The 26,091-nt window shown below is 41.5% G+C and overlaps 1 protein-coding gene across 6 annotated transcripts in view; it reads right to left on the bottom strand.

Annotated features, from left to right (window-relative positions):
• Positions 1-26,091, bottom strand: part of acap3b (ArfGAP with coiled-coil, ankyrin repeat and PH domains 3b) — a 57,221-nt gene that overhangs the window by 14,518 nt on the left and 16,612 nt on the right. For all 6 annotated transcript variants that reach the window (XM_047339361.1, XM_047339362.1, XM_047339359.1 and 3 more), the window contains exons 2-10: positions 15,273-15,330; positions 10,219-10,338; positions 9,679-9,732; positions 5,527-5,585; positions 4,649-4,832; positions 4,410-4,454; positions 4,151-4,246; positions 3,714-3,788; positions 2,351-2,362 (exon numbers count right to left, since the gene is read on the bottom strand). In XM_047339361.1, coding sequence (XP_047195317.1) covers positions 2,351-2,362; positions 3,714-3,788; positions 4,151-4,246; positions 4,410-4,454; positions 4,649-4,832; positions 5,527-5,585; positions 9,679-9,732; positions 10,219-10,338; positions 15,273-15,330 — 703 coding nt within the window. The remainder of the gene's footprint in view (positions 1-2,350; positions 2,363-3,713; positions 3,789-4,150; positions 4,247-4,409; positions 4,455-4,648; positions 4,833-5,526; positions 5,586-9,678; positions 9,733-10,218; positions 10,339-15,272; positions 15,331-26,091) is intronic.

Raw genomic sequence — 26,091 nt, 5'->3', positions numbered from 1 at the left:
CATATTTTCTTGTGCGTCATCACCATTTGGCTTCATCCAACCATCCGATCTGTGTGTCAAGGTTCACAACGGAGGCCAACATTTTAAACTGTGATGTTGTAACAACTATTAGCAAAATTATGGTGCAGTGATTAACACTGTCGCCTCACAGCAAGATAGTTCCCGGTTCGGCCGGGGTCTTTCTGTGTTGAATTTTAAATGTTCTCCCTGTGTCTGTGTGAGTTTTCTCTGGGTTCACCAGATTCCTCCCACAGTCCTAAGACATGCACATTTGAATATGTCTTTATCAGCCCTGCAATACGCTGGTGACCTGTCCAGGGTGTACCCCTCCTCTCGTCCAATGTCAGCTGTGATTTGCTCCAGCCCCCCCAGGACCCTCAAAAGGACAAGCGGTATAGATAATGGATAGATGAGTAAATGAAACTAAAGTGATTTTATAGGAATAGGAGTTTTTGATTCCTAACTATAAAGAGCACCATCACATGGAGCTAATTTCTCCATTCGGTAGCCACACTGCTAAATTTAGAAAACTCACATATAATCAAGTGAGCAGGGATAAACAGATTTAATTCTTTAAATCAGCATTTATTCTATGATGACAGAGGTTAAGCTGAGAAGTGACTCTATAATTCTATTATCCTTCATGGTCCCTGCCTGGGTCTTAAACTTGTCTCCTCTCTTTAGTCCTCTGCTCTTTGTCTTCTTGCTCTATCACTTCATGTTTAACCCCCCACTGTGCTCAGTTATGCCGTCTGTTGACTGGGGCTGAAGCTGGCGGGGGTCGGAGAAGGAAATGGGTTGATGCTGCAGCATCGGATATCTGAATTTAGAAAGTCAATGGCTGAATTTAACTAAAAATACAACGAGGTAATGATGGAAAACACTGTCTCAATACAAAAAAACATCACGACTACTATTTTTAAGCGTCTACTCAGACAATAATATCTTTGTAACAGGCTTACTGATGTGCTGACAAATCCTCAGGGTTACATTCTGAGATGAAACAAACTGGAACAGCACAAAAAAACAGGAACGGAGAGAGAGAGAGAGAGAGAGAGAGAGAGAGAGAGAGAGAGAGAGAGAGAAAGAGAGATAGAGAGAGGGAGAGAGATGTGGGTGCATGTGTTTGTTTAGGTGCATGATGAAGAAAAATGTGTGTGCGGCTGCCTCCATGTAAGTGAGAGAGAAACAGAAAAAGAAGAAATAAAAGGAGAGATCTAAAAGAAGAGAACAAAGTCGACATCCAATGCGAGACAAAAATAAGCTCACAAGGTTTGTACGATGTAAGTAGATCAGTTGAGACGTTGTTACAGAAATATCAGGGGGATAGTGGAAAAATTCAACACTTCATGGACACTAAGTCATGAAGCCCAAACTTCAGTGGAACAAACGTGTGGAGGTGAGGTCACACAAAACGAGAAATACCTGAGTAAAAGTACTTAACTATGGAAAAACAAGTTCCTGTTGGCTATTGCCGACAAGAATGTGCTCAGGTTCCCTGGAAGCCAAGCTACCAGATAAGAAATGCATTTGATTGACATCCTGGAATGCTTCCAGACTGACACACAAACACAAACACAAACACACACACACACACAAGTTAAAGTATGAAAGAATCACAATTCATGCAGAAACACACATACCCTCTGCACTACTGCTCCGAACAGGCTATAGATTCCTGCCATAGAAACCAGCACGTGAAGGTCATAAAACTGCTCGCAGTACATCAGTCACTGAGTCTGCTAAGATAACTACCACACACACACACACACACACACACACACACACACACACACACACACACAAAACGCTGCGCACACAACGCACACGCACACGCACACAAACACATACACATACACACACACAGGGACCCAGGCATCTGCTAGACCACATTTTATGGGGTACCACTCTAAATGCAAGTTTGATGTAAACAGGGGAGTTCAGATGTGGAAACGTTACTCAAATCATATGCAGTCAGAAAACTGTCTAATGAAAATATTAAACATTATTATCACGTTAAACGTTTAGAATTGATATAAAAAATAAAACTCTGTGATGTGGCTGCTTGGTTGAAATATTCACGGAGGAAAAACAAAAGTATCTAAAAAACAAATCTTCTCTTTCAAACAAATTCAACAACAATGCCAATGCAAAACCATGCACATGGAGTTGTAAAGCCCTCTGCCATATTCCTCCTGAACCATCATAAAAACACTGTAATATGACATTTTGCAATGTAGCACAGTTCCTCTTGAACCAGGGGGATTATACTGTTTCCTAAGTAAAGTGGAAGTTGAGGATACAATTTAAAGGTGCAGATAAAAAAAAAAAAACATAAATATAAACTCACCTGCATCAGAGTCTGGAGGTGAAAGAAAGTGGTTGGGCAAGGACGCAATGTAAAGAGAGAGAGAGAGAGAGAGAGACAGAGAGAGAGAGATGTTATACATAAATAAAACAACACGTGAACATATAGATTCATTGACCCTGAAGAGTCCAGTTACTTTGGCCACTTTGAATGCTTTGGATTTTGTCTTTAGATGCCACTTGCCTGTATATGACCAAACAATTCATTTTTCACTTTGACATATTGTACCCAAAAACACACGCCGCCACGTCACATGGTTTGATCATGGCGGCGTGTTTGTAGACTCCGCAGAGAGTTCAACTAAATATGTTTTTTACTGTGAGATATCGTGTTATAATCAATGTCAGTTTCAAGGAAATCTTAGTTCAGAGGGCTCCTGAAACACAGACGTCACACCTCCAGGAAACTGTTTCTCTCGTGTCACTAAAAGGGGGAGGATGTGTTGCTGAAAGGCAATTAGGTCGAACATAAAGCTGAGCGACGTGTCTGGCACGATGCCTCCACTTGAGGATCGATCAGAGGGACGGGCACAGTCAGGCAGAAAACAGCCTGTGGCCTCTGGCGTCTCCTGAGGTAACAGATGGATGATTTATGTGCATCTGTGCATGAGGATTTCAATTTAGTGTTTTATTCAGCCGAGTGCCTTATAACATAAATACATCGAACCGTGTTTGTGAGAAATGATTTCCTACTTTAAAATCTTAATTTGAGCATCAAGGAAAAACTAAATTATTCAGCATTCATACACTTTGTACTTTGTACTCTTTTTGTTTGCTAATTGTTTCTAAAAAAAAAAAAAAGAGTCACGAACCAGACAATATAAAAATAATTCAAAGCTGCAGTGGGAAGCATTCTTCAGATGAAGTGTTTACTGATGACATAAGATAAGTTCTTGTTGTTTTACATTCCAGAGAGACCGATAAACATCTTCTGTAACCACACTAATTTCACTGAGATTCTTTAACTAAGTTAGGAGGAATGAGAGTGAAACGTGTTGATATAATTAGACTCAGAATGGACACATGCCATGAAGGTTTCATAAGCTAATAACTGCTTGTTTTAGTTTGTGAAGATATTCACCTGAAGTGTCTCCATGAATTTTGGGACGTTAGTAAAGTTTTGAAATGATATAAACTGCACATCTCAGTGCTGAGGGGATATTTCTCTGTATTCTGCTGCTTATCTTCAATAGAGGCGTATTTTTTATTTAATTGTGCAGGAAAGGAAAAGTTCCAGTGTATCTAGGGACAAGAGATGAAACGTAGAAGCATGAACTAGTTTCCTCTGAATAGAGGAAGAAAAGAGGAAGAGAAGAGGAGGAGAAGAAGTTGTGTTGTTGTCTCACTCTCTGCTGTATGATGGCATGTTTGTGCTCCAGCTCTCGCTTCTCCACGGCCGAGTCGATGACCAGCTGATCCAGCTGCACAGAGCAGAAAACGGAAGAGTCACTGAGACAGCACACGCTCACATGCACGCACACACACACAGATACATCTGCTCACCATCGTAAACTCAGTTTATTGTTATTTTTATTTCATTATTGACTGTGTACATGTGTTTGTGTTATTGTACTTAAGTTGCACTTAAAGTAAAATAACCTACAATTCCAGAAAAGGCTGCAAAATTAGATGTAGTTATAGACGAAAACAAGCATAGAGCACAACAGTTTAATTATTTAATTTCCCTAGAAGTACAGTAAGAGTAATAAAGTGCCCAAGTGCTGTATTTCCTTGTTTTGAGCCTGCATGGCACTTTGTGTGTTTTGGGTTTGTTTGGTTTTACCTGTGCAGCCAGTTTTTTCATATAAGGGTCGATCTCATCTAAGATGTTGAAGCCTTGTTGGAACAGAGTGTACTGGGCTCTCATGAAGGACAACATCTGCAGCAGACACAGGGAGGAAACACTGTAATACAGCTGTGTGCATCACCCTGCTCCACATCACACCGCACAGGGATACATATGTTTAACACACAGAACATACTGTATATAATAATGCACAGATGCTATTGTGATATTAAAGGGACAAATCTGGGTCACTCACTGCATCCAGGATTTCAAACTTCTTCTTGGCCTGAAGAACATTAATCTGTAAAAAAAAAAGGAAAATCAGAATGTGGATTGTATTAAGGTTGGATTTTTCAGATCAACAGGAGGATTATAGATGGTTAGTCTCTTTTTTAATCTACAATCTCAAGTATTTGGCTTTAGCGCCATCTACTGGACAACACTGGGAACACAGCTGGATTTCGAGCCTATGCTTAGAACAGGTGGGTTTTTCACCTGCAGCACGTAGTCCAGCGCCAGGTGCCTGAAGGCTTTGCGGCTGAGGACGAGGGCCTGTGCGGCCTCCTCTGCCTCGTGGACCTTGTTCCTGGGGGCCTGGGCGTTCTTCACCTGGGCCAGCTCCATGTCCTCACGCACCCGGTCAAACTGCTTCTTGGTGTCCTTGAATTTACGCACATCCCTGAGAAAAGAGAAAAGAGACAGCTTACAATTCATGCACATTCATGACCACGGACATTGCATGAGCGGAGTCAGAATAGCACATACGCATTTTCTGCCTATGTTTGCAAAACGGCAAAGAGCATTGGGGTTAAACGTGGGGGTTGGCAATGATACGAGTGAGGTGGACAGCTGTATTCAACAATGGTGGATGTTTCTATATAAGACATTTATCTCAGAGACTATATATATTGGTTTAATATCATGCTCAAGAGTATCTTGAAGGGCCGCCTCAGCATTAAAGCAACAACTAGAGTGGCACTCAGTTGAGCATAAACCTCTGCCAAGGCCCAACAGTCCCCTCGTAAAACACATTTAAATGCACTAGATTTTTTTTTTTATCTGCACCAAATTGCACACAATCATAAATATTAGTCCCCTAAAGATGTTTGTTTTTTCCCCCCCAATTAAGATCCATGAATTATTATCTGAGAAAATAACAAAAATGTAAAAAAGAAATTGATATTCCATCCTTCCACCAAGTCCTGTGGAAATCCGTTCAGTAGTTTTTGTGTAATATTGGTTACATGAGAGCTGTTGAGCCTAAGACGTCCATTTTCATCACAGCACCTCTTGAAAAGGTGTGCACACCTGATGCATCACAGCAGGAAGAAGCGACCATTAACTTTCACCATTAAATGTGATGAAGTACTCACTCTTTGATGAAGGTGTGAAGCTGCTGCTTGATGGACCTCTGGGCCTGGTCAAACAGAATCTGTGGACACAGACGGCGAGAGAGTTGGAAACATGAACACATTATTACAAGAGCGGGGCAGTGAAACAAACGGTGGGAGCTGAGATCTATTGATTTAATCTTCAAATCTGAGGTGGCCACATCTCACCACAAGATGGCAACATGAGGCCTTACACTCAGAGCAACAGATGAGGCCAGAGGCAGAGGAGGGGAAGAGGAAGAGGGATGAGGACAGACACATGTGCACACACTGAGCTGCTGCCTCAACACATTTTTAGCCTCACAGACGTCTTTTCCTGTTAACTGTGGGTTTCTCACTCTGCCTCCTTCTTCCTCTCACTCTCCTTTACTACAGTACTACTCCTCTTCATCGTCCTCCTCCTCTTCTCTGTCTGTGTATTTTCCATCCGGTTCTTGAGCATAGTAAGAACAGCAGCTTCAGTCTCCATCTAGATATTTGAGTTTTCTTCCATTGCTACATTTCTGATCATACGAAATAAAATGGCTGCTGGTGAACAGAACATCCGTCTTTTTGAAGGAAATGTTCACGGACGGACACACACACACACACACACACACACACACACACACACACACACACACACACACGCAGCCACACACACACACACGACGGCACACACAACCACATACCCACACAAACAACAATCAGCCTGTGGATTAAACTTTCTATAGCAATCCCTTGTTAATAAACATACACATTGAGGATTAGCCTACAGGCTTTGTGTATATTTATATATATATATATATATATATATATATATATATATATAGCGTAAGTGTGTGTGTGTGTGTGTGTGTGTGTGTGTGTGTGTGTGTGTGTGTGTGTGTGTGTGTGTGTGTTTTGTGTGTGTGTGCCTCCACCCATATGACGTCCCTCCCAAGTCTGATGACGTCACAGGCTGGTTCTTGTTTGGGTGGGTTTTCGTACGTTTTCTCAGATCCAGTCTGATGTGCTCATTGTGGGAATACAGAACACTGTGTCATGCTCCCCACTGACTGAAGAGCTTTTTAAATGGTGGACATCAAGTGGTCAGTTTGGTGTCAGACACTTCAGGGTCATTCCGAGTCAAATCATCAAACCTTTGTTTGGCACCGTCACAAGATTTTAATGAAATTTGTCATTCCGATTTGGTCACATGAGAAACCAACAGAACAGAAATCACATGTGTCTCGGATCCCCATTAAGAGAGATATACTGTAGGCTAACCAAGTTTGAACTATTTTTTTTTGGGGGGGGGGGGGATCTAATATAGGTCACAGAGAAATGGTTCTCTTATCATTTTAAAACTCTTTCCAGCTTCATATCAATATATACGTTTTTAGCCAGCTGGATGCATCAAAAATAGAAAATATTTCTATGTGCATTTCAAAATCTTTATGAAGAATACAGTTGCATAATTATTTACACAAACAGATGCATTAATATTTACTTGATAGGCTCTAGCCCCCCCCCGCGACTGCGGTGTAGATAATGGATGGATGGTTTAAAATTTTAAATAAAATTCCACTGTAAATCATTTTTGAATGCAATACAACTAACTTAAATTATTACAATATTAACAAATGAGATGAAAAACAGAAGGCGTTTCAGGTATTTGTAAGTACGGTGGACACATTTCTCTCCACTCATGGAGTTTGCTTCTGTAATTGTGTTGTTTATACAGCATCTAAATATGACAAGTGAGTCACAGGACTGGGGCTCATTTATAAAAAAAAAAAAAGAAGGTTTGGTACTTTCCAGAGTGGTGTAACATATCTGCCAGTTCAACAGAACAGAAGTAAATCCCATAAAAAAAAAATCTAAATCATTTCCACCAGACAGACTTGCACATGTGCACTAATCCAAATGTTCCACCCAAACCTGCTCTGGATTACAGTGTCCTGGGCATGACCCAACAAACACTTCTTCGTGTTTACACTCCTAATACTCTTAAGGTCATGATGCCTTGATGTTAAAATAGTAAAACAGCATGTCGATTTTACAAGATGAGTTGCACCATAGATAAATGAAGACGCTACAACCTCACAAAAATCAGTTGGGGGTCATTTTAACCTGCTCAGATTCATGGAAGGATTATGTCTGTATGTAAACACGTTTAACCATCATGTGATACTAGGGAGGATTCTCTCTCCTGTCTGAACGCCGTCTTTTGTTCCTGACGAGAGCAGAGAAGGTGCAGAAATAGGCATCGGTGGGTGGTCGAACAAATACAGATTTCCTTTCACTGTGTCTCTCCCTCCCCTCTCCTCCCCATGTCGCTCCATCCCTACTGTCTGCCAGACAAGCTATTAGAGTAAGTCCTGGGTGTTAGAGTGGAGGAGTGGGACGCCTGCGGTGAAGGGTGAGAGAGGAGGGAGGCAGGAGGAGAGGGGGATACGGAGGATAGATGGAGAGGCGATGGAGGAGAAGAGGAAAAGAAATAGGTGGTGACAAAAATCACAGTGGAAAATGGCCCGTGTGATAAGGCAGAACCCAAACACAAGAGAAATTGTCCAGACACGTTTTGGACAGAGGTAGAGAGACAACAGAGAGCCATTATAGAAAAAGAGAGATAGAGGAGAAGATTGTATTGGATTGATGCAGCTGATGGATCATATCTACAGTTTTGATTTGATTTAAAAGGGCTCTGGGTGGAATGAAATGAAAAAATATTGGAAAAGAACAGGACAGATTAAAGAGAAAGAGAAGAGGAATGAGGAGGATTTCATTTTTTATTGTGGTAAATGTTTTTGCTTGAAGCTCATTTCATCCAACTGGTGGATTTATACTGAGAAAAGCGATTAAATGTCCTTCAACTGCTTCAGTCAAGATCATTTCAGCTCTGTGATCAAAACATTGATCAAACTTCAAAAGCAGGAAACAAGAGGCCTCTATCCAAGGCTCAGATCGCAGAGGGCACAGATTTTCCACATTGATTGCAAGTGATAGAGTTAATCAGGGTGACAAATCCGAATGAATGAAACGATGCAGTGCAATGATAAAAGCAAAAAGGGAAAAGGTCTCTGATGAGGTCACAGTACAGCACAGGAGTCCGCTGGACACCAACACCAGCATACTAACAGAAAGATGAGGCAGTTTCATACAACTTGTTTTTTTAACCACAGTTAGTGTTCATTGAGATATTTCAAAGTGTTAATACAACTGAACTTGTTATGAGATCAGATGCCACCAAAATGGTTGAACTGATGAACTATTTAGAAATGAGGCTGTATCCCAAAAGGCAGACTTGAGATATCATCTTCCTGAGTACGAAAAAATGTTTGGTGGGGCCACTTTGACCTTTGACCACCCAAATCGAATGGGACAGATGGACAATGGACATGAGTAAATAACTTAAATGTTTTTCCTTTAAAGCCACAGCTTATTGTCTCCTGTGTCCTGCAACTGAATCTTTAAATGTATCCATTTCCCCCTCCTCGAGAGGACATCTTTTCTCCTGCTCACTTCCCCTTCCCTCTCCTATTTTCTCCTTCCTCTCCTTCCTCATACTCTCTTTCTTTAACTGTTATAAATCCTGACTTCACCTCTTTGTTGGCAGATTTGTTTGTTTACACACATAATCATGGTAAGACATGGACATGCATATTGTCTTGTCAGTATAAAACAGTGCAGTTTAAGTGTCTCACACATGTAACTGTAAATATTGATGACTTCCACATATTCATCTCTTTAAATGCAGATTTGCCTTTGAGCTTTTCCAACCTGTAGCAGCGTCTCAGCATGATTCATAGAGAGGAGAATGTCATAATAACACTTAGTCATAAGGAAAATTCACTCATGTGAATAAAACCTGTGAGTGTGTGTTCATGTATGTGTGTGTGTGTGAATGTTTGTGCATTACACACATCTGGTGAAGCATGTGGCTTGAATCAGACACACACACACACACTGTCCAGCAAGTACAGATTCACCGTTACAAAGTGTGGTCACAGTTAAAGTCAGGGGTGTGTGTGTTTTGTAACATCAGGCCCAGGAGAGACTGGATGTCTGAAAGATGTTAACATGCCAAGAGGACCTGGGCGTGTCCGAACAATGCTCTACCTCGACCTCTTGCCTTTGGCTGACAGTCGCGCGCGTGTGTGTAAAACTCACCATGTGGTAGTTGACGATCTCTTGGAGGCTTTCCCCACACTTTTCAAGGCATTCCTGCAATGTTGACGCACACATACACACACACAAACACACACGTGTTAAAAAATATGTCTATATACTAGTCTATAACATATCATTAACACATTCACTTGTAATTGTAACTGAAACACTAATGTCTCTTCTGCTAAATCTTTGAGCTTCCTGGGTGACGCTGGCACTGACAGGAAATCCAGTCCAAATGTTTTCCTAAAAGAAAACCATGAAGCAGGTTTCCGATCTCACTGCTCCCAGCCATGTAAACTAGCAGTGTAAACATCTCCTGTCTGCATGTGGTCACATCTCTGGTGTTTAAAAAAGCTGAAGGACTCTGTGTCTGGACAATACTGTTTATACTGAGTTACTGTTGTTATTCCAATTGGGGAATCACTGGAATGTACTGGAAGAGATAGATGAGAAAAGATGTTGATAAGTTGACCGCTAGACATTCCTCTGTGGATGCACAGATTCCAGCGCAGCTGAGGTTTTGTCACCTCCACTCACCGATATCGCCTCCTCTTTCTTGCACTGCTGGGACAGGTCCTTGATGCCGTTCACAAAGAGCTTGTTGGCGCTGACGTAGGCCCTGCCCGCCTCGATCATCCCACTGCACAGCTTCACCAGCTGGGACAGAAACATAGAAATCATCCCTTTAAATAAGACTGTCTATTTTAGTTTCACACAGTGTGATGCAGGATATTAATAGACACAGTGATTACATAAATCAAACTGATAAGAATTGTTAGTCACATGCACAATCTGCAAGGACACTCAGATTTAGAGGCATCGAGGCCGGGGGCAGTCAGGACTGATGCTGGTGTGACCAAAAGAGTTGTGTGTGATCAATAAAGAGTTCAATACAAGTGAAATTAAAAATATGCAAATTGGATACAAGACACATGGTCCTTAAATGTTTCGTAAGAGCAGAATATAGACTGTGTGTGTGTTCCTGTACTTATATCGTTTTGTGAGGACCATTTTAAGCATAGTCCCTACAGTGTGAGGTAATGTTTGGAAAGTGAGGTAATTTTTGTACGGTCCTCCTTTTTTTAATCGGCTGTTTGAGGGTTAACACTTGGTTTTAGGGTTAGAATGAGGTTTAGGGTAAGGGTTAGGCATTTAGTTTGAATGGTTAAGGTTAGGGTAAGGGGCCAGGGAATGCATTATGTAAACATGTGTCCTCACTAAGAAAGAAGTACAAACATGTCTCTGTCTGTGTGTGATTGTGCCTGCAATTTTGACAATTTTGACATCTAACCTTGGAAATATCCAAACCTAATCCCTTCTTCCTCGACTTTCAACTCTGTACATCATATTTAATAATAGCCAATATTGTATTTTTACAGTAACATCACTGCCAATTCTAGAGTCAAAGTGAAGCACCACGCTGAGTGATTATTAGTTTAAAACAAAGTTGTGGGTATTACTTGTGTACCGAAGTGGGTGCCAGAGGTCCCTCATTACTTCTTATTTCTAACATGTGTTTGTAAAGATTGTTTATTTTTCTCGTGATTTCGTCCAGGGGTTGTGAAGTTTGTCACGTGAGTTTGCTTGTGTCTATTTACCGTAATGTTTATTCATGTTTCCAGTGGAAAACACACGCATGGACATTCTGACTTAACTGTATAAAAGGCACATGACCCCCTTCTTTATGAGGGATTAGGAGCTGAACTATTTTGGATTTGGGTCCCCTTAGACAGAGCCATGTTTCCTGACTTAATGTTAAGTTAAGCTAAATGACTACGAGTTGTAGTCTTACATTTAACAAACATTCATTATGCAAATAGGTGTATTTCAAAAGGTCCGGAACCAATCCAGTCCTTGAATAAAGCAACTAAGAGAGCTCGTAAATGAAGAATCACTGCATCATGTCATGTAATGTTTGCAGAAAAAATTATTAGTTTCATTAGATATTTGTTAAATATTAATAATATTCGGATAGAGTAACTGAAGATTAGAAGTCTTCACACGGGGAGTGATTTCAGACACAGAAAGCAGAAACCTAATTGTAAACATGTATGTTACCAGGAGAGTTCACAGCACTGGTATGTTCTCTTTTAAACATTTAAACACACGGCGACCACATGAACTGGCAACCGCTGCACTTTCCCACTCTATGGGAAATATGATAAGCTTCAGGGTGGTACACTGTCATTACCACTGTCCTGACGCAGCTGTGTATACTGCCGAACCAGAACATATGTGTTTGTGTGGGTTGGTGAGGGGTGGAGTATGCAGGGTTGGAGTGGGAGTGGGTGGGGGGTGCAGAAGGGAGGGTACTGTAAACCTTTAATTATTTCATTTAGTGCAGAGGTTCCCAAGGTTGATGCTGTGTGTGTGTGTGTGTGTGTGTGTGTGTGTGTGTGTGTGTGTGTGTGTGTGTGTGTGTGTGTGTGTGTGTGTGTGTGTGTGTGTGTGTGTGTGTGTGTGTGTGGCTGACAGAGAGACCTTTATTCTGCACAGGCCGCAGATGAGAGACCAGACAGTGAGGACAGATAACTGCACAATCTGTGACAGCTGTAATGTGTATGTGAACATCGCTGGAATGAGGTGCTGGCTTCAAATGGCTGGGTACAGCGTATTGATCTGATGCACATTATCCAGTGTACATGTTTCCCTTCATGTGCACACAACTGGATACGGGTACGAATCCAATGCAAAACACAAGGCAGCGCGATGCCTGGCCTGCTGCGGCTCTCGGGCTGGTCTGACAACATATCTGTCAACAGACTGGCTGACGCAGGGAACCTGATCTCACCGTGTGCTGTACTGAGCCCTCAGGGTCTGAGCAGGGCCATTAGAGGGACAGTGTATGTGTCAGGATGTGTTGATTAATGGACAGGAAGAACCATGGGGGTCCACTCAGTCTCAAACGCCACATCTGGCAGCACAAGACGGACTGAAACAGTAAGAGTGTAACGCCGAGAGCTCACTGAGGTGTAGGATGGGGGTTTTAAGATTTGGGCAAATTGGTCAATAGCAGCAACATTTTAGCAAAAAAAATGTATTATCATCCATCTACCAATTATATAAATAACATTGTTATATAATTGTGTTTATATTTTTGTAACTAATTAATAGAAACCATCAGAATGGACAGCACTGCATGTTTCCACACTGGTTCTAACAGTCATTTGGACCCTGCAGGCAGGTTCAGCCGTCATTAATCTCAAGCCTGTTCTTCTCTAAGAACCCTCAACGCCCTGAGTCCATCCCTCAGGCAGCTTCAGAGCCTCCTAACAGAGCCGCGTGAGGACCCCTGCTGAACAGAACAAATCACCCTGATTGACGGTCATCTTTCAGTGGTGCTCAAATGGAGCTCAGAGTTCAATAGAGGGTCCTGACCTTTCCGGGGGCAGAAATAATCTGTAGATGTGTGTGTGTGTATATGTGTGTGTATTTTGGTGTGTGATGTTAGGGTGGGGTGGGGGCATGCACATTTGTTTGAGATGTCAAAGCGTCGCCTGCTGGTTCACTATTTTAAGAGTGGGGGGCTGATCTATTGATAAACCTGAGAGAGACTGCAACAACGAGGAATTGTCACAATCATCTAAACAGTTTGTACATCACAGATATATATATACTGGAGAGAGGGGCCAGTTGTCCAATAGGATGTCTTAGCTTATGTATGCATTTAAAAAAACAGGTGAGAGGAGATAGCAGGGGCGGGCAATGACACAATATCAATCATTATTGCAATATATTTCATCAATAGCAGTATAATAAAAGTTAAATATTTATATTGATGTTATACATTGTGTAAGAGCAGTGAGGAGGTAAAATACATAATAGATTGACCTCAGATTTGTCAAATGTTTTGCTGTTTATCCATTGTTTTTAAATTTCAAAGAAATAAAAAAGGGACATTTATTCTGATTATTATCATCGACTGATGTAAAAAAAATGCAATCGATGATGATATAATTTTTGGCCATATCGTCCATTCCTAGGGGACAGGAGACCAAAAAGGGTGCGGCCGCTGCTTAACTACATTAACACCATTTCATCCTTTAAATGCTGCCTGACTCACTAGTCTATTAGTTTAACTGCAGAGGCATGATGTCAGCTCATAGACTCCCCAGAGACAGTTCTCCATTCATTCCCACTGGCCCTCCACACTTTGGATCCATCTCTTATAATAATGAGAAATAAGATCTGACAATGGTCAACTAAGACATTTCTCCACATTCAGTTGTTTGCCTTTAACCAGTTTCACTATTTTTACATGTGCCAAAGTAGTTATGTTTTCATCAGTGTTTATTTATTATTCAGCAGGATTATGTAAAAACTATTAGACGGATTACCACAAACCTTGGTGGATGAATGCGGTATACATTTTGGTGAGAATCTGGATTAGGGGCAGATACAAGAATTTTCTTTCCATTTTTAAATATTGCAAAGGTTTTTCAACATTTCCTTGATTTCTCAGAGAATAATTTGTGGATTTTGATTAAAGAAATTCAGAGTGATATTTATCTATTACTGTGTGAAATCTGGTGCAGATCCAAATAAAATTCTGGATCAAGTGACTTTAAATGTGGTTTCATAAGGTGACAGGTGGGCCTTGGTGGAGGTATGTGCTCTCCTGACTGCCATTCTAGTTTTAGTCATGTTTTTAAAGGGGATAATAGCAGCTGACCCACATTATTTCTTTAACCTGTTCACCCACTTGTCTTCAACAAATACATTTACAACTGTGTCAGATGCCTAGTTCAATACAATAGTAACATATGAACATATTATATCTGTATCAATAAAGTAGACTTTTGTATTTTCAGTCACCTTCAACATTTCTGTAAAAATGGTGCAGCCACATTTCACTGCAGAGAAACTGAAACCTTGTATTTCAAGGTGGCTGAATGTAACTTTATTCCAAATCACGGTCACACAAAAGATGATAATGATCATTTGTTATTATGTTGCATGGAGTTAGCAGGGTGTGGTGAAGCAGGAGAGACAAAGACTGCTCTGTGTGATGATCACATAGGACAGAATATAACGCTAATCAGGGTTTGTTCAGTGGAGCTGCTCCATACCAGCATGTGTGTGTGTGTGTGTGTGTGTGTGTGTGTGTGTGTGTGTGTGTGTGTGTGTGTGTGTGTGTGTGTGTGTGTGTGTGTTTCTAGCAGCGCATTAACCTATTAAATATTATAACTCATGTCTGCAGTGTTTCCCTGCTTAAATAACCTTGACATTTCGATAACCCAGAGTGAGAGGACGACAGACAGATACACAAATGAAAAGAGAATTACACAATTACACACAGACACACACAGATAGAGAGAGGCAGACAGGTAGAGACACAGTGAGCCATTTGATCAGGTTCAAAGTACTGTTTGCATTTTTTCATTTTGACAGTGTGAATCAAAGCCACATGCAAGTCTTTTAGTTGTTCTCACAAGCATTGCCATGTCTGAGTACTTCACAGGTATTTGTAAAATGTTCTCTAAAACACAGAGGTACAGTGTTTACAGCCGTTTAAAGAGACAGACGCATGCAGCATATGCAGGTTTGACATTTTGAATGAGCGGCACAGTCTTCAGCAGCATGGTTCATACCTTGTCGAGCTTCGCCTCGATCTCCACCACATCTGTCTCCACATCATCAATGCCAGCCCTGTAGAGAGAACACAAAGCCACGCAGTTAATCATCTGCTCCTCAGTCATTTCCAGACTCTGTTCAAAACCATTTGTGAAGAGAGGAGCCACAAATGAAGACGAAACCCATTGTGGTCGCAGTCAGAAAGATTCAAATCCATGTTTATTATATTAGCGGTGAGCCATAATATCACAGTAACTAATACCAGATAACTAAATTACATGATTTAGATTTGAAATGATCGTCTGTGAAATGTAATGTAGAACAATGGGAATAAAAGGGAGGGGAGGGATAAAAGCATAATTGAAAGGAATCAAAGTGACAAAGTGAAGCCGGATGAATAATATTCTCTGTATTCAAACACATGCCGCACCATCTACCATCATTTACCCCCAACATACTGCAAATCACATAGCTATCAGTCACCACACATCACAGCGAGTTGAACATCAGTCCTGATGACTGGATCGACAAAGGCATCACTCTGGAAGATTAGTGGCCACACTGCCGAGCTGCAAAATCAATGAATGACATCATGCAGAGACACACTCTGTTACTTAAGTATCAGTAAGGGGAGCTGTTAAAAGAAGCAGCAGCAACAGAGATGGGTTTATGAGAAGATATCAGCAGCTTAGCATTGAATAATAATGAAAAAACGCAGATCTCCAAAATGAGGTGTTATTTCATTTTTCAGTTTCATGTAAGATAAATATGAAGGTAATGGGACTTGATGGCTCTTGGGGGGGCGAGAAGCTTTTACCTTCCTTCCCCTGGGGGTGGTCTTCGATTAGCATGCAAGTACACATACACACACACACACACACATAAATGCACACACAGAATCCCATGACCACATTTACAGGGTCAGTTGTTATGGCAACCCCATATATGTGGGGCACAAGCTGTGTCTCAATTCAGGGGGCTGCATCCTTTCGCCTTCTTCGTGGGCCAAACCGAAAAAGAGACGTCTGGTCTATGCGTCACACAACATCACATACACATCAGCATCACTTTGAGAACCAGAAGGACAGCGACACAGGGAACAGTCCTCTGATACCAGGCAGGCCCCGACCCAATGGCTAGAATACTCACATCATATGAGCACAGATATTTACTGGAAATGACATGATACATGTCTGTTACACATAATGGGCCGTGAGTAAAACAAATGTTTGACTAACTAGAGTTGAAATCTGAGATGTTGACCTGTTAAACAAGGGCAGGGGAGCAGCAGCGAACAAGCTACAACTGAAGATTGTCAGCCTTTAACCAAAATAGCTGCATCTCATCTGTTGCTTCCCAATCTGAGCCACTGACCTAAAAAACACGTAAAGTATAGAGTATATGTGTATGTGTGTGACAGACATGTTTGATTAAATGGGCACATACTGTAATAATACTGTACACTAGTCTCCAATATCATTCTGCATTCTTTATTTCCCCCAAACTGTCTCGGATGACTGCGTGTGAATAGTGTGTCTATATAGAAGCGCTGTGGGAATATGTGCATGAATGACTGAATGTGACTTGTACTGTTAAGTGCTTTGACTAATCGATAAGACTGGAGAACTGCTATATATACAGTCAATTCGCAATGCAAAAGAATGCAGACTGTCTCCTCAGGTAAATAAATCCAAACTAATTCCTCAGGATCAGCTGAAGTCCGACCAAGAGCCAAGCGACGTCGTCACACCCTGCATGTGCTGGAACATGTCGAACGTAACCCAGAAAGAAACCGTGGGAGCTGATGAGCTCATCACACAATCCTCAACCCCGCCCTCATCCCCGACTCTTCTACTTGTAAAAACACAGACAGCTGATCTAATAAATCACAGCAGAAAACTCAGAGCAGAACATGTGAACAATCAAGTGATGGCACAAGTTGTTCTATGTTGTTTTCTAAAGGTTGTGACTGTTTGTGCTTTGCGAGGGAAGTGCACGATGGGGTCAGGAGCTTCACCACCTGCTCCGAAGAACAACATTCCCAGAATTCCTTTCTGCTCCTGCTTATTCTTAACTTGTGTCCTTCTTGCAATTGTCTTCTTCTCCTCTCATCCAAAACACTGTTTACAAAGGTGGCACTTTTTCTTGTGTGGTCTGCACTGGGGAACAGAGGTGATGGAGCATTTGTGGCACTTTGTGTGCTGTTGCTGTCAAATTTGTGGCGTGCAGTCCAATCCATCAGCTGGCTTATATAGTTCCTGCTCTTCGGCTGCATTTAAATTAGAAATACAACATGCACACTCACAAGCTCCACACCCAAGCAGCATCATGTTCTCCATTCACTCACTCTGAACCAAACACTTTCAATGTCAAACAGCTGTTCAATGCAGTGGATAAGCTCATTACAAGCATGTCGTGTCTCTGGCGGCACACGCTCCCAATAAGCAGTCACTGACATTTAATGACAAGGAGTCAGCTGATACTCTACTGATCAAAGTTTTCAAGTTCAACACAGACTTACAGAGATAAACTGACTGAGGTTCTTGTGATTCGTGTCGCAGGTTGTTTGTGCTTTGGGAAAATCCATACACTATGTGGTTGCCAGCTCTGTCGACGTTAAAAACCCCAAACCAGAAGTACATAGATAAAGGTGTGTGTTAATGAGAGCATGTGTGAGCTTGACAACGCATGTTTGTCCTTATTTGCTCCTCTCAGTGGTGTACATTATCTTGGCTATTAATTTCCTCCAACTGAATGCACCAGAGAGTTATGGGATTAAAGGGAAAAGGAGTAAGATTGTCTCCCAAGGAGGATTATGGGTAATGCTGCAAGACACAACAGCTGCATGAGGATGCCACGGTATTGAGGATGAAGATGATATATACGTTGTATATGTGCGCATGTGTGTTTGTGAGTGTGTTTCAAACTATGTGTCTCAGTGATGCCCACTTCCTTTGTGTGGTCAGTGTGTGTGTGTGTGTGTGTGTGTGTGTGTGTGTGTGTGTGTGTGTGTGTGTGTGTGTGTGTGGTGTGTTAGAGAGACACACACTGGAAAAAATCCCCAAAGATGAAATGATGATGATGATGATGATGATGATGATGCAGGAGCGGGGGATGGGCTCATACTTGCTGCCAGCGGCAACACACTGTACAGGGTCTGACGTCATCAGTGAGGGGGGAGGGGATCCTCACGTGCACTTGCTCCACGTGTACTCCCATCAGCCCCAACAAGCATCTACACTAGTGCTCAGGGTCTATTCTTGTCCTCCACGCTGTGTGTGTACTCTAGCATGAAGCTTGCGTGGCTATCCTCTCCAACCTCCTCACACGAGAGCAATGTGCACACACACGCACACAACACACACACGCTCAAAGTAATGCTTTGAGCCCAGAGACATATCCGGGACCCTGTGTCTTCCAGACTTGATGTGTCACACAACATCACATTCACATCAGCATCACTTGGATCAGAAGGACAGCAGCACAGGGAACAGTCCTCTGATACCAGACAGGCCCCGACCCAATGGCTGAAATACTCACATCATATGAGGCATTAGCACAGATATTCACTGGAATTGACATGATACATGTCTGTTACACACAATGGGCCTTGAGTAAAACAAACGTGACTAAAGAGAGTCAAAATCTGACATGTTGACCTGTTGATCCTGAAACAAGGGGAGTGGAGCAGCAGAGAGCAAGCTAAGATTGTCAGCTTTTAACCAAAATAGCCGCATCTCATCAGCTTTATTGGGACCACAGTGCAATGTGTGTGTGTGTGTGTGTGTGTGTGTGTGTGTGTGTGTGTGTGTGTGTGTGTGTGTGTGTGTGTGTGTGTGTGTGTGTGTGTATTGGATTAGATTTAATAGGACTACCTGTCCTGTTGCTTCCTAATCTGATCCACTGACTTAAAATACACGTAAAGTATACATAAGTATTTGTGTGACAGACATTTTGGACTAATTACAGATTAAAATCAGCAGTGTCAGGTTTACTAAGAAGTTCAGGTTGTGATGAGGTCATTTTATACTGACATCAGGCTGGTGAAAAGTAAATTCACGGTCTCATGTCTGACCACACACACACACACACACACACATACACACACTCTTGGACTTCTATCTTAGTGAGGACACTCATTGACATAATGCATTTGCCAGCACCTTGCCCCAACCTTAACCATCACAACTAAATGGCTAACCCCCAATTCTAACCCTCACCGTAAAACCGAGTCTTAACCCTCAAACAAGCCTTTCAAAAAGTGAGGACCGGCCAAAATGTCCTCACTTTCCATAAATGTCCTCACTTACCAAAAATGTCCTAACTCCATAAGGTCTATCCTCAAAATGGTCCTCACAAATGTATTAGTACACACACACACACAGACACACACAGAGACAAACACCTACTAAAAACAAAAAGTCAAAAGTGAGTATTTTCATACCGCTATAAGGTGAACAGCAGTGAGTGGAGAAGTGTGAACTTAAGAGCATCATCAGGCGTGTTTCACTTTAGTAATAACAGCTTAATGTTCTCCTATATGCTTGCCTGTCTGATTATGCTCAGTCCTCATGGGTTTATAAGACACTAATTACCATGGCAGCACTGAGAACGGACAGCAGTGGAGGATATGAAGATATATGCAAATTTGTCAACTGTCAGATTTTGTCATGCTATTTATACTGTGGTCTCTGTCTCCTTAATGTTTCTATTAGACCGTTGTTGGCATCGTTGTATGACATGATCTATAATACTGTAGATATAAAAAATAAAAGCAAAAACAGTAGAGAAATCTTGTTGATGCATTAAGCCACTTGATCTGTATGTACACACAGACTCAAACTGTACACTCATTTATAATGTATATACATTTTCATCTGTGCTCCACCCACAAGTTCAGACTGTACACACACATAGACACACAAAAATATCCCCTTCCCAGAATTCCAAGTAGCGAACTCCATGGCAACCATTCATTGACCCCCCAATCACCATGGCAACAGGCATCAGCATTACTTACGCTTTTTTTACTGACCAATTTCCTCCGAGTCTGATGTGTCTGTCCCTGTGCATCTCCAATTCATTATTCTTGTTTTATGAAACGCTCGTTCTCCACTGATGTGTGTTCGTGCAGCTCCATTAACCAAAACACAGAAAGCTACTGATACAGTCTGTGTCACAGACGGGTCAGTGTGATACAGTGGTGCAGCTGCAGTGCCCGCTGCCTCACAGGCAATGTGCCCAGGAGGAGCCTGCTGATCCCGAAAAGCTACAAAAGGCTCTGTGGTCACTCCTGCATGCTGCAAACGTTGTCTTTAAACACCTGGACATTCTCTTATTGTGTTTAGATTATTATATATTTTTTTTAATATTGATTTAAAAGTGTTAATTGAATAAAATCATGTTTCTAATAAACTAATAATGTAATTTGCTTTATTCTCCTGTGAAACCTCTTCAACAAGATATCAACCACAAAGCTCAAATTATAAAATCTGGTCGCTGATTGTTAATTTACAGATTACATTAGATGAAGTGATGTGCTGGTATGGATAATTTGCTTTGTCTGACAGTGAGCAGACGCAGGTGGTTTCGACTGCAGCCCATCCCTCGTTTCTTTGTTCTTCTCTCCCAATCCCCAACAATCCCCGTATGGAAACCAGTTTTAGTCAACTCAAACAAACATTTACTGCTTTTATATTCAAACTGTCTACATCTTCAAAGGGTTCTGTACGACTTTGTGGTCATATTCTCAAACAGTCTCCGTGCTTAGCTCCAGTTTTTCTCCACGTCATCTCTCTACACACAGACATCCTCCACCTCCTTTCTCTCTTTGTTTCATTTCTGCACGTCTCCTTCTGCTCCCTCTGTCTGTCTGTAACGCTCCTTCATTAGCTATTGGCATGGACAGTATATGTGTGTGTGTGTGTGTGTGTGTATAAGTGAGAGAGGAGAGAGAGGAGAGGCTGTACCAGTATACCAGGGCGAACAAAAGATGAACTAGAAACTGATGACCATGTACTTAGGCTACAGTATATTGTATTGTCCACTGTTCTGTAATTACAGACCCTGTGGAGTGTATGTCAGAGTGCTCCTTGATTCCCTATAGGTGTGGAGGGAAATATTGATTTGTGTACAGTTGCCAGGTTGACATTAATTGGCAGCTTAATCTGGAAAGCCATGACGACAGGCTGCTCTGTTGTCCAGGACTTCTCGCTGCTGCCCGCACCTACGCCTGCAGATTTAACCGAATCATTGGACAGTGGTCGCTGTGCATTGGTCTGTAATAGGCAGAATTTAGAGTCATGGAGAGGACATTAACAATTTGACAAGGTTATATCCTTGGACACAGAGTCAGTATAATGACCCTGAGTGCAGGGTTGAAAGCATTTCAGGCAGATAAAAGACAGATATTGGTGAAAAATACAAAGATATTTAGTTTTTTCTTACAAGTATTTCGCAAATACCAAGAGATGAATAAGAATTTAACCCAGGACAAAAGATTAAAGCTGTGAAAACAATCTCAGCTTTCACAACTAAAAGTCACATGTAAAATGTAACTCTGTCAGTTGATGTCTGCACCACTTGCTCCATACCACTAAATACACGCGCTCGTGCTCTGACTCAATTAACAGAGTAAATGATCCTCACACACACACACACACACACACACACACACACACACACACACACACACACACACACACACACACACACTTGCATAAACAGGCTGCCTTTTCACACCAATAACAAGTCGAGCCAAACACTAGTATCTTATGTGCGTCTAACAAAGCTGCCTTCACTGCGCCCCATCCCAACACACAACAAACACCACACTCATCACCTGAAAAAACATTTGACTGCGCCGAGGGCTGATGAGACAAAGAGACCAAACATGACGCGGACAAAAAGGACAACCCTCGCTTGTATCCTGGAGCCTCGGCTTCGTGGTGATACACACAACTTAGCTGACTGGAGACAAAGTAATGTGCTGATCCAGAGCTCGGCTACAAAATACATCAAGTATGCAGCCACCATGGCTTATTTTGTTGAACTGTTTATTGGAAACAAATCCTTATTTACATTGTAACATATATAAAGCTGACGATCATGTTTTCAATTTAGAGATTGTTGGTTTAGTCTAGAAAGTGTTGTCTATAAGATGCTGTTACATGTTCATAAAATGTTAAAATATATGAAAAAAAGTTGACTAAATTAAAATAGTAAAAAAAACATCCACTACAATTTCCAAAAGCCCAAGGTCACTCGGGAACTGATGTATATGAGTGTTTTCTCAATTTGATGCAAATCCAAATAAAAATCCAGGTCTACTGGAGTTAAATATGGTTTTACATGGGGTGTTTTTTTTTTTTTTACTGCTGTATGGTAAAAATAGGGTTGGAATGTGTAGGTGACATATTGTGGACTCAGAAGGAATCAACAGTTTGTATATATTTTCAATGTCCAAATCAAAATGACGGATTTGGTGGAGAATTTAAGGGCTCTGTTGGGCCTTGGCAGAGGTATGTGCTCTATAAGTATATATATATATATATATATATATATATATATATATATATAAGATCTGCACATTTGCCACAAACTATAAGAGAAGATACAGAGTCTCTGCTTCCCAGCAGCTGTCAGACCACCTGCTCACTGGCCTCACTGAAGAAGAAGAGTGTGATGGGTCCTTGCTATCATAACTCACAAGCCGTGGTTCTGTACGCTGCTCTCTATAAACACAATACAGCTCTAAATATTTCTGGTGTAGTGGAATCGTCTGGGATGTGCTAACGTCATTTTATCATTCAAGAGTACATTCCAGCAGAAGGCCACAGGAAGTGAGTTGGAAGCCTCAGAGTGCAAAGCAGACAGAAATAATTTCCCTCTAATGCATTGTAACAGCAACTGGAGCCCGGTGGAACAGCGCAGAACATTTTCTCTCCTTTTTGAAAGGACATGAGGGAACAGGGATCGAAACAGGGAAAAAACGACTGAGAGGGACTGTTTTCCACAGGAAGCCACACTGCTGGTTACATCATCATCAAGTGACAAAAATGAGTCCGTTGCCAGAAAGTCTCAAACCTGTGTGAGACGTATATAAAATGTAATACAGATGACAAATGAAAAAGAACCCCAAACAGATGTCTTAAGATGAAAAGCAGAGTCATAGACGTAGAATATACTGACGGAGATGTTAAGAGAGCTTTTAGCAACAAGGGCCGACACCAGGGTCGTTGTGATGTAAATAGAAACACGTGACCTCTGCAGCAGAACTAATTCGTTACATGCTGCACCAGCCCTCACCTTAACGCTCTGGAGATTTCTGTGTTGTTGTGAACACGTCTGAGCAGAGAATCTCCTGCTGCATTGTTCATGTGTGTGCAGCAACCTGCTTACAACGATGCGGCGTAAAGATGGTCTAGATTTGGCCACTATGCTACTTTAATGTTAGCAGATAAAGAGTATTACAGTGTAAGGTCTGACTCAATCTATGGAGACAATGGTTTGAGCTGAGAACCTGTACTGGCTCAGTAAAACATAAAAAGACAGACTGAAAGCAACAGGAAGCCACAAAAACAAGAGCATAAAGTCAGACTGCATGTTCATCCCAAACTCCAACCTCTTTAACCTCCACTGACTCCCAAGCCCCCACCCCTCCAGAGGGGTAGAAGCGGCAGCCAACACGCACACGGACGCAGGCTGCATGAGAAATGCAGGGGAGGAAGAAGAACCCCTGTGGTGTGAAAGCACTTTGTTCCCAGGACTCTTCTGCCTCTGTCCTCTTTACATCCATCCCACCCACAGCCAACAGAGGCCCCACTCAGATCCTGGCAATAACAACCCGTCTCCAATGGTCCAATCACATGTGCACCCCGGGAATTAGGCCGCGTCTCCAAATGCGTCTCGTGTGACCACTTGTGATACTGAAGGATGACAGTGATGGAGTCACACTGGAAGTCAATCGCTGTGTCCCAAAGCCACGAATGGATTGTAAGACAATTGACCCCCAAGCATAGCTATGTAAAAGGACTCCCATCCCAACCCATCTTCACATAATTAGCGAAACCCATGGGGGGTTGCAGATGTGGCGTCCCACCAGGATCTCTCTCTCTCTACATATATATATATATATATATATATATATACATAAAAAGAATATCCAGGCCAAGTCCAGACAATCAGTTTTTTGTTTGCATTTATGAAGGCAACAATTCATGATCCCTCTAGAATCCAAATGAATGAAGCAACCATTATAAAATAAGCCCACCTCTCACGATATGTCAGTCTCTTCTACTGTCATTATATACAGAAAGAAGCATTTTTGTCACATACACACAAAAACTGTATGTAGCTATACATTCGCTTCCCATTCGTCAATTGTACATATAGAAAGAGAGCATCCAGCTCACTTGGGCTGATGATCTACTAAGGATCAGTATCAGTAAACAGTGCAGTTGACACACACGCTCAAGTAAACGAGTGTTGCCGAGCCATGAATTGATCTATTGAATTTAGATCCTGCAGCATTTTCACACTGGAGGAATCACTTCTCTCATTTATGAGCAGAGGAACATGTGCAAACCTACACAGTCACTGTTGTTATGAACTTTTTGTTGCTTAAGTTCAAAAGTATTTTCTAGAATCACAGTTTTATACTGTTCGTTATACTTTACATTCTCAACATACAATGATCCCTCTATATTGTACGGACTCAACAGATATTCTGATACTGTGATACCAGGGACTAACAACCCCCATTCGCCTGGAGCTGGAAGCCAGAAAGAGAAACGAAAATCAGAATGAAAGTGCACATTGTCCTTAAGGATATTTCAGCCCTTTCCTTTCCACCAAAACAGGCTTTTCAGGACATACACTTTCCACTGAGATGGCAGCGAGAGTCTTCAATGGAAAAAATAACAACAGTAGCCAAGTCAAGTAGCAGACATGACTAGTGATGATTCAAATATACAAGAATTTGGATTCAAGCCACCTGCGCAAAGCACCTGTTAAAACTTGTGTTACAAAATTTACAGGAAACACAAACTCTGCTTAAAACATCCTGCCAAATGAAAATCACAATTCACAAATACCAACTTGTCCCCAACTGGTTTGTTCACTGGCCTTTTACTGTACGGCTTCAAAGAAAGCTACAGAGATGCTAAGGGACTGATAGAGACAGGTTTACAGGTAAACGCCTCCAGCATTGCTGAGCAACTGTTCACATTAACCCAGCAAAGAGCAGGACTTCTTCCTTAAAGAATGTCTGGCACAGATAAGGCCTGCTTCTTGTTTCAGCCCTAAAACACACACACACACACAATTGTATGCATTTGTGAATGAGCTAACCTAAATAGAGTATATGTATATACTGTATTAACATGTGCAAGACTTAAGTTATTTTGTATTAATGTTATATAAATGTATCATAAAATGTAGTCTTGATAACATTTACTAATATCAATGATAACATTTACTAATATTCAAATTGATTTATCAACTCAGTAGAACGCTCATCACCGCCAAGGCCACAGTTTCAAACCTGCTGCACCAAACTGGACAAATTAAGTACGTCCTCTGGTTATTCATCATTTTCCATGCATAATGGTGAAATCTTTGAAAATGTCACGAAAAAAACAAAATCAAACACCTTATCTCACAATGCTAAAGACAGTGATAAAATAAATTGCTGGACCTGCACCAATATTCATGGGAATCTGTTGTGTAGTTTTTGCGTAATCCTGCTGACAAACAAACCGTCCATCAAACAGGCAAACAAACAGGCAGGGAAAACACAACGTCCTTGGCAGAGGTAAACAATCTAATGTTGAGACA

This window comes from Hippoglossus stenolepis, chromosome 3 (genome assembly GCF_022539355.2).
Source record: "Hippoglossus stenolepis isolate QCI-W04-F060 chromosome 3, HSTE1.2, whole genome shotgun sequence".
NCBI lineage: Eukaryota > Metazoa > Chordata > Actinopteri > Pleuronectiformes > Pleuronectidae > Hippoglossus > Hippoglossus stenolepis.
Note: the sequence above shows the minus strand (reverse complement) of the source record. Positions and strands in the feature narration are given on the sequence as shown.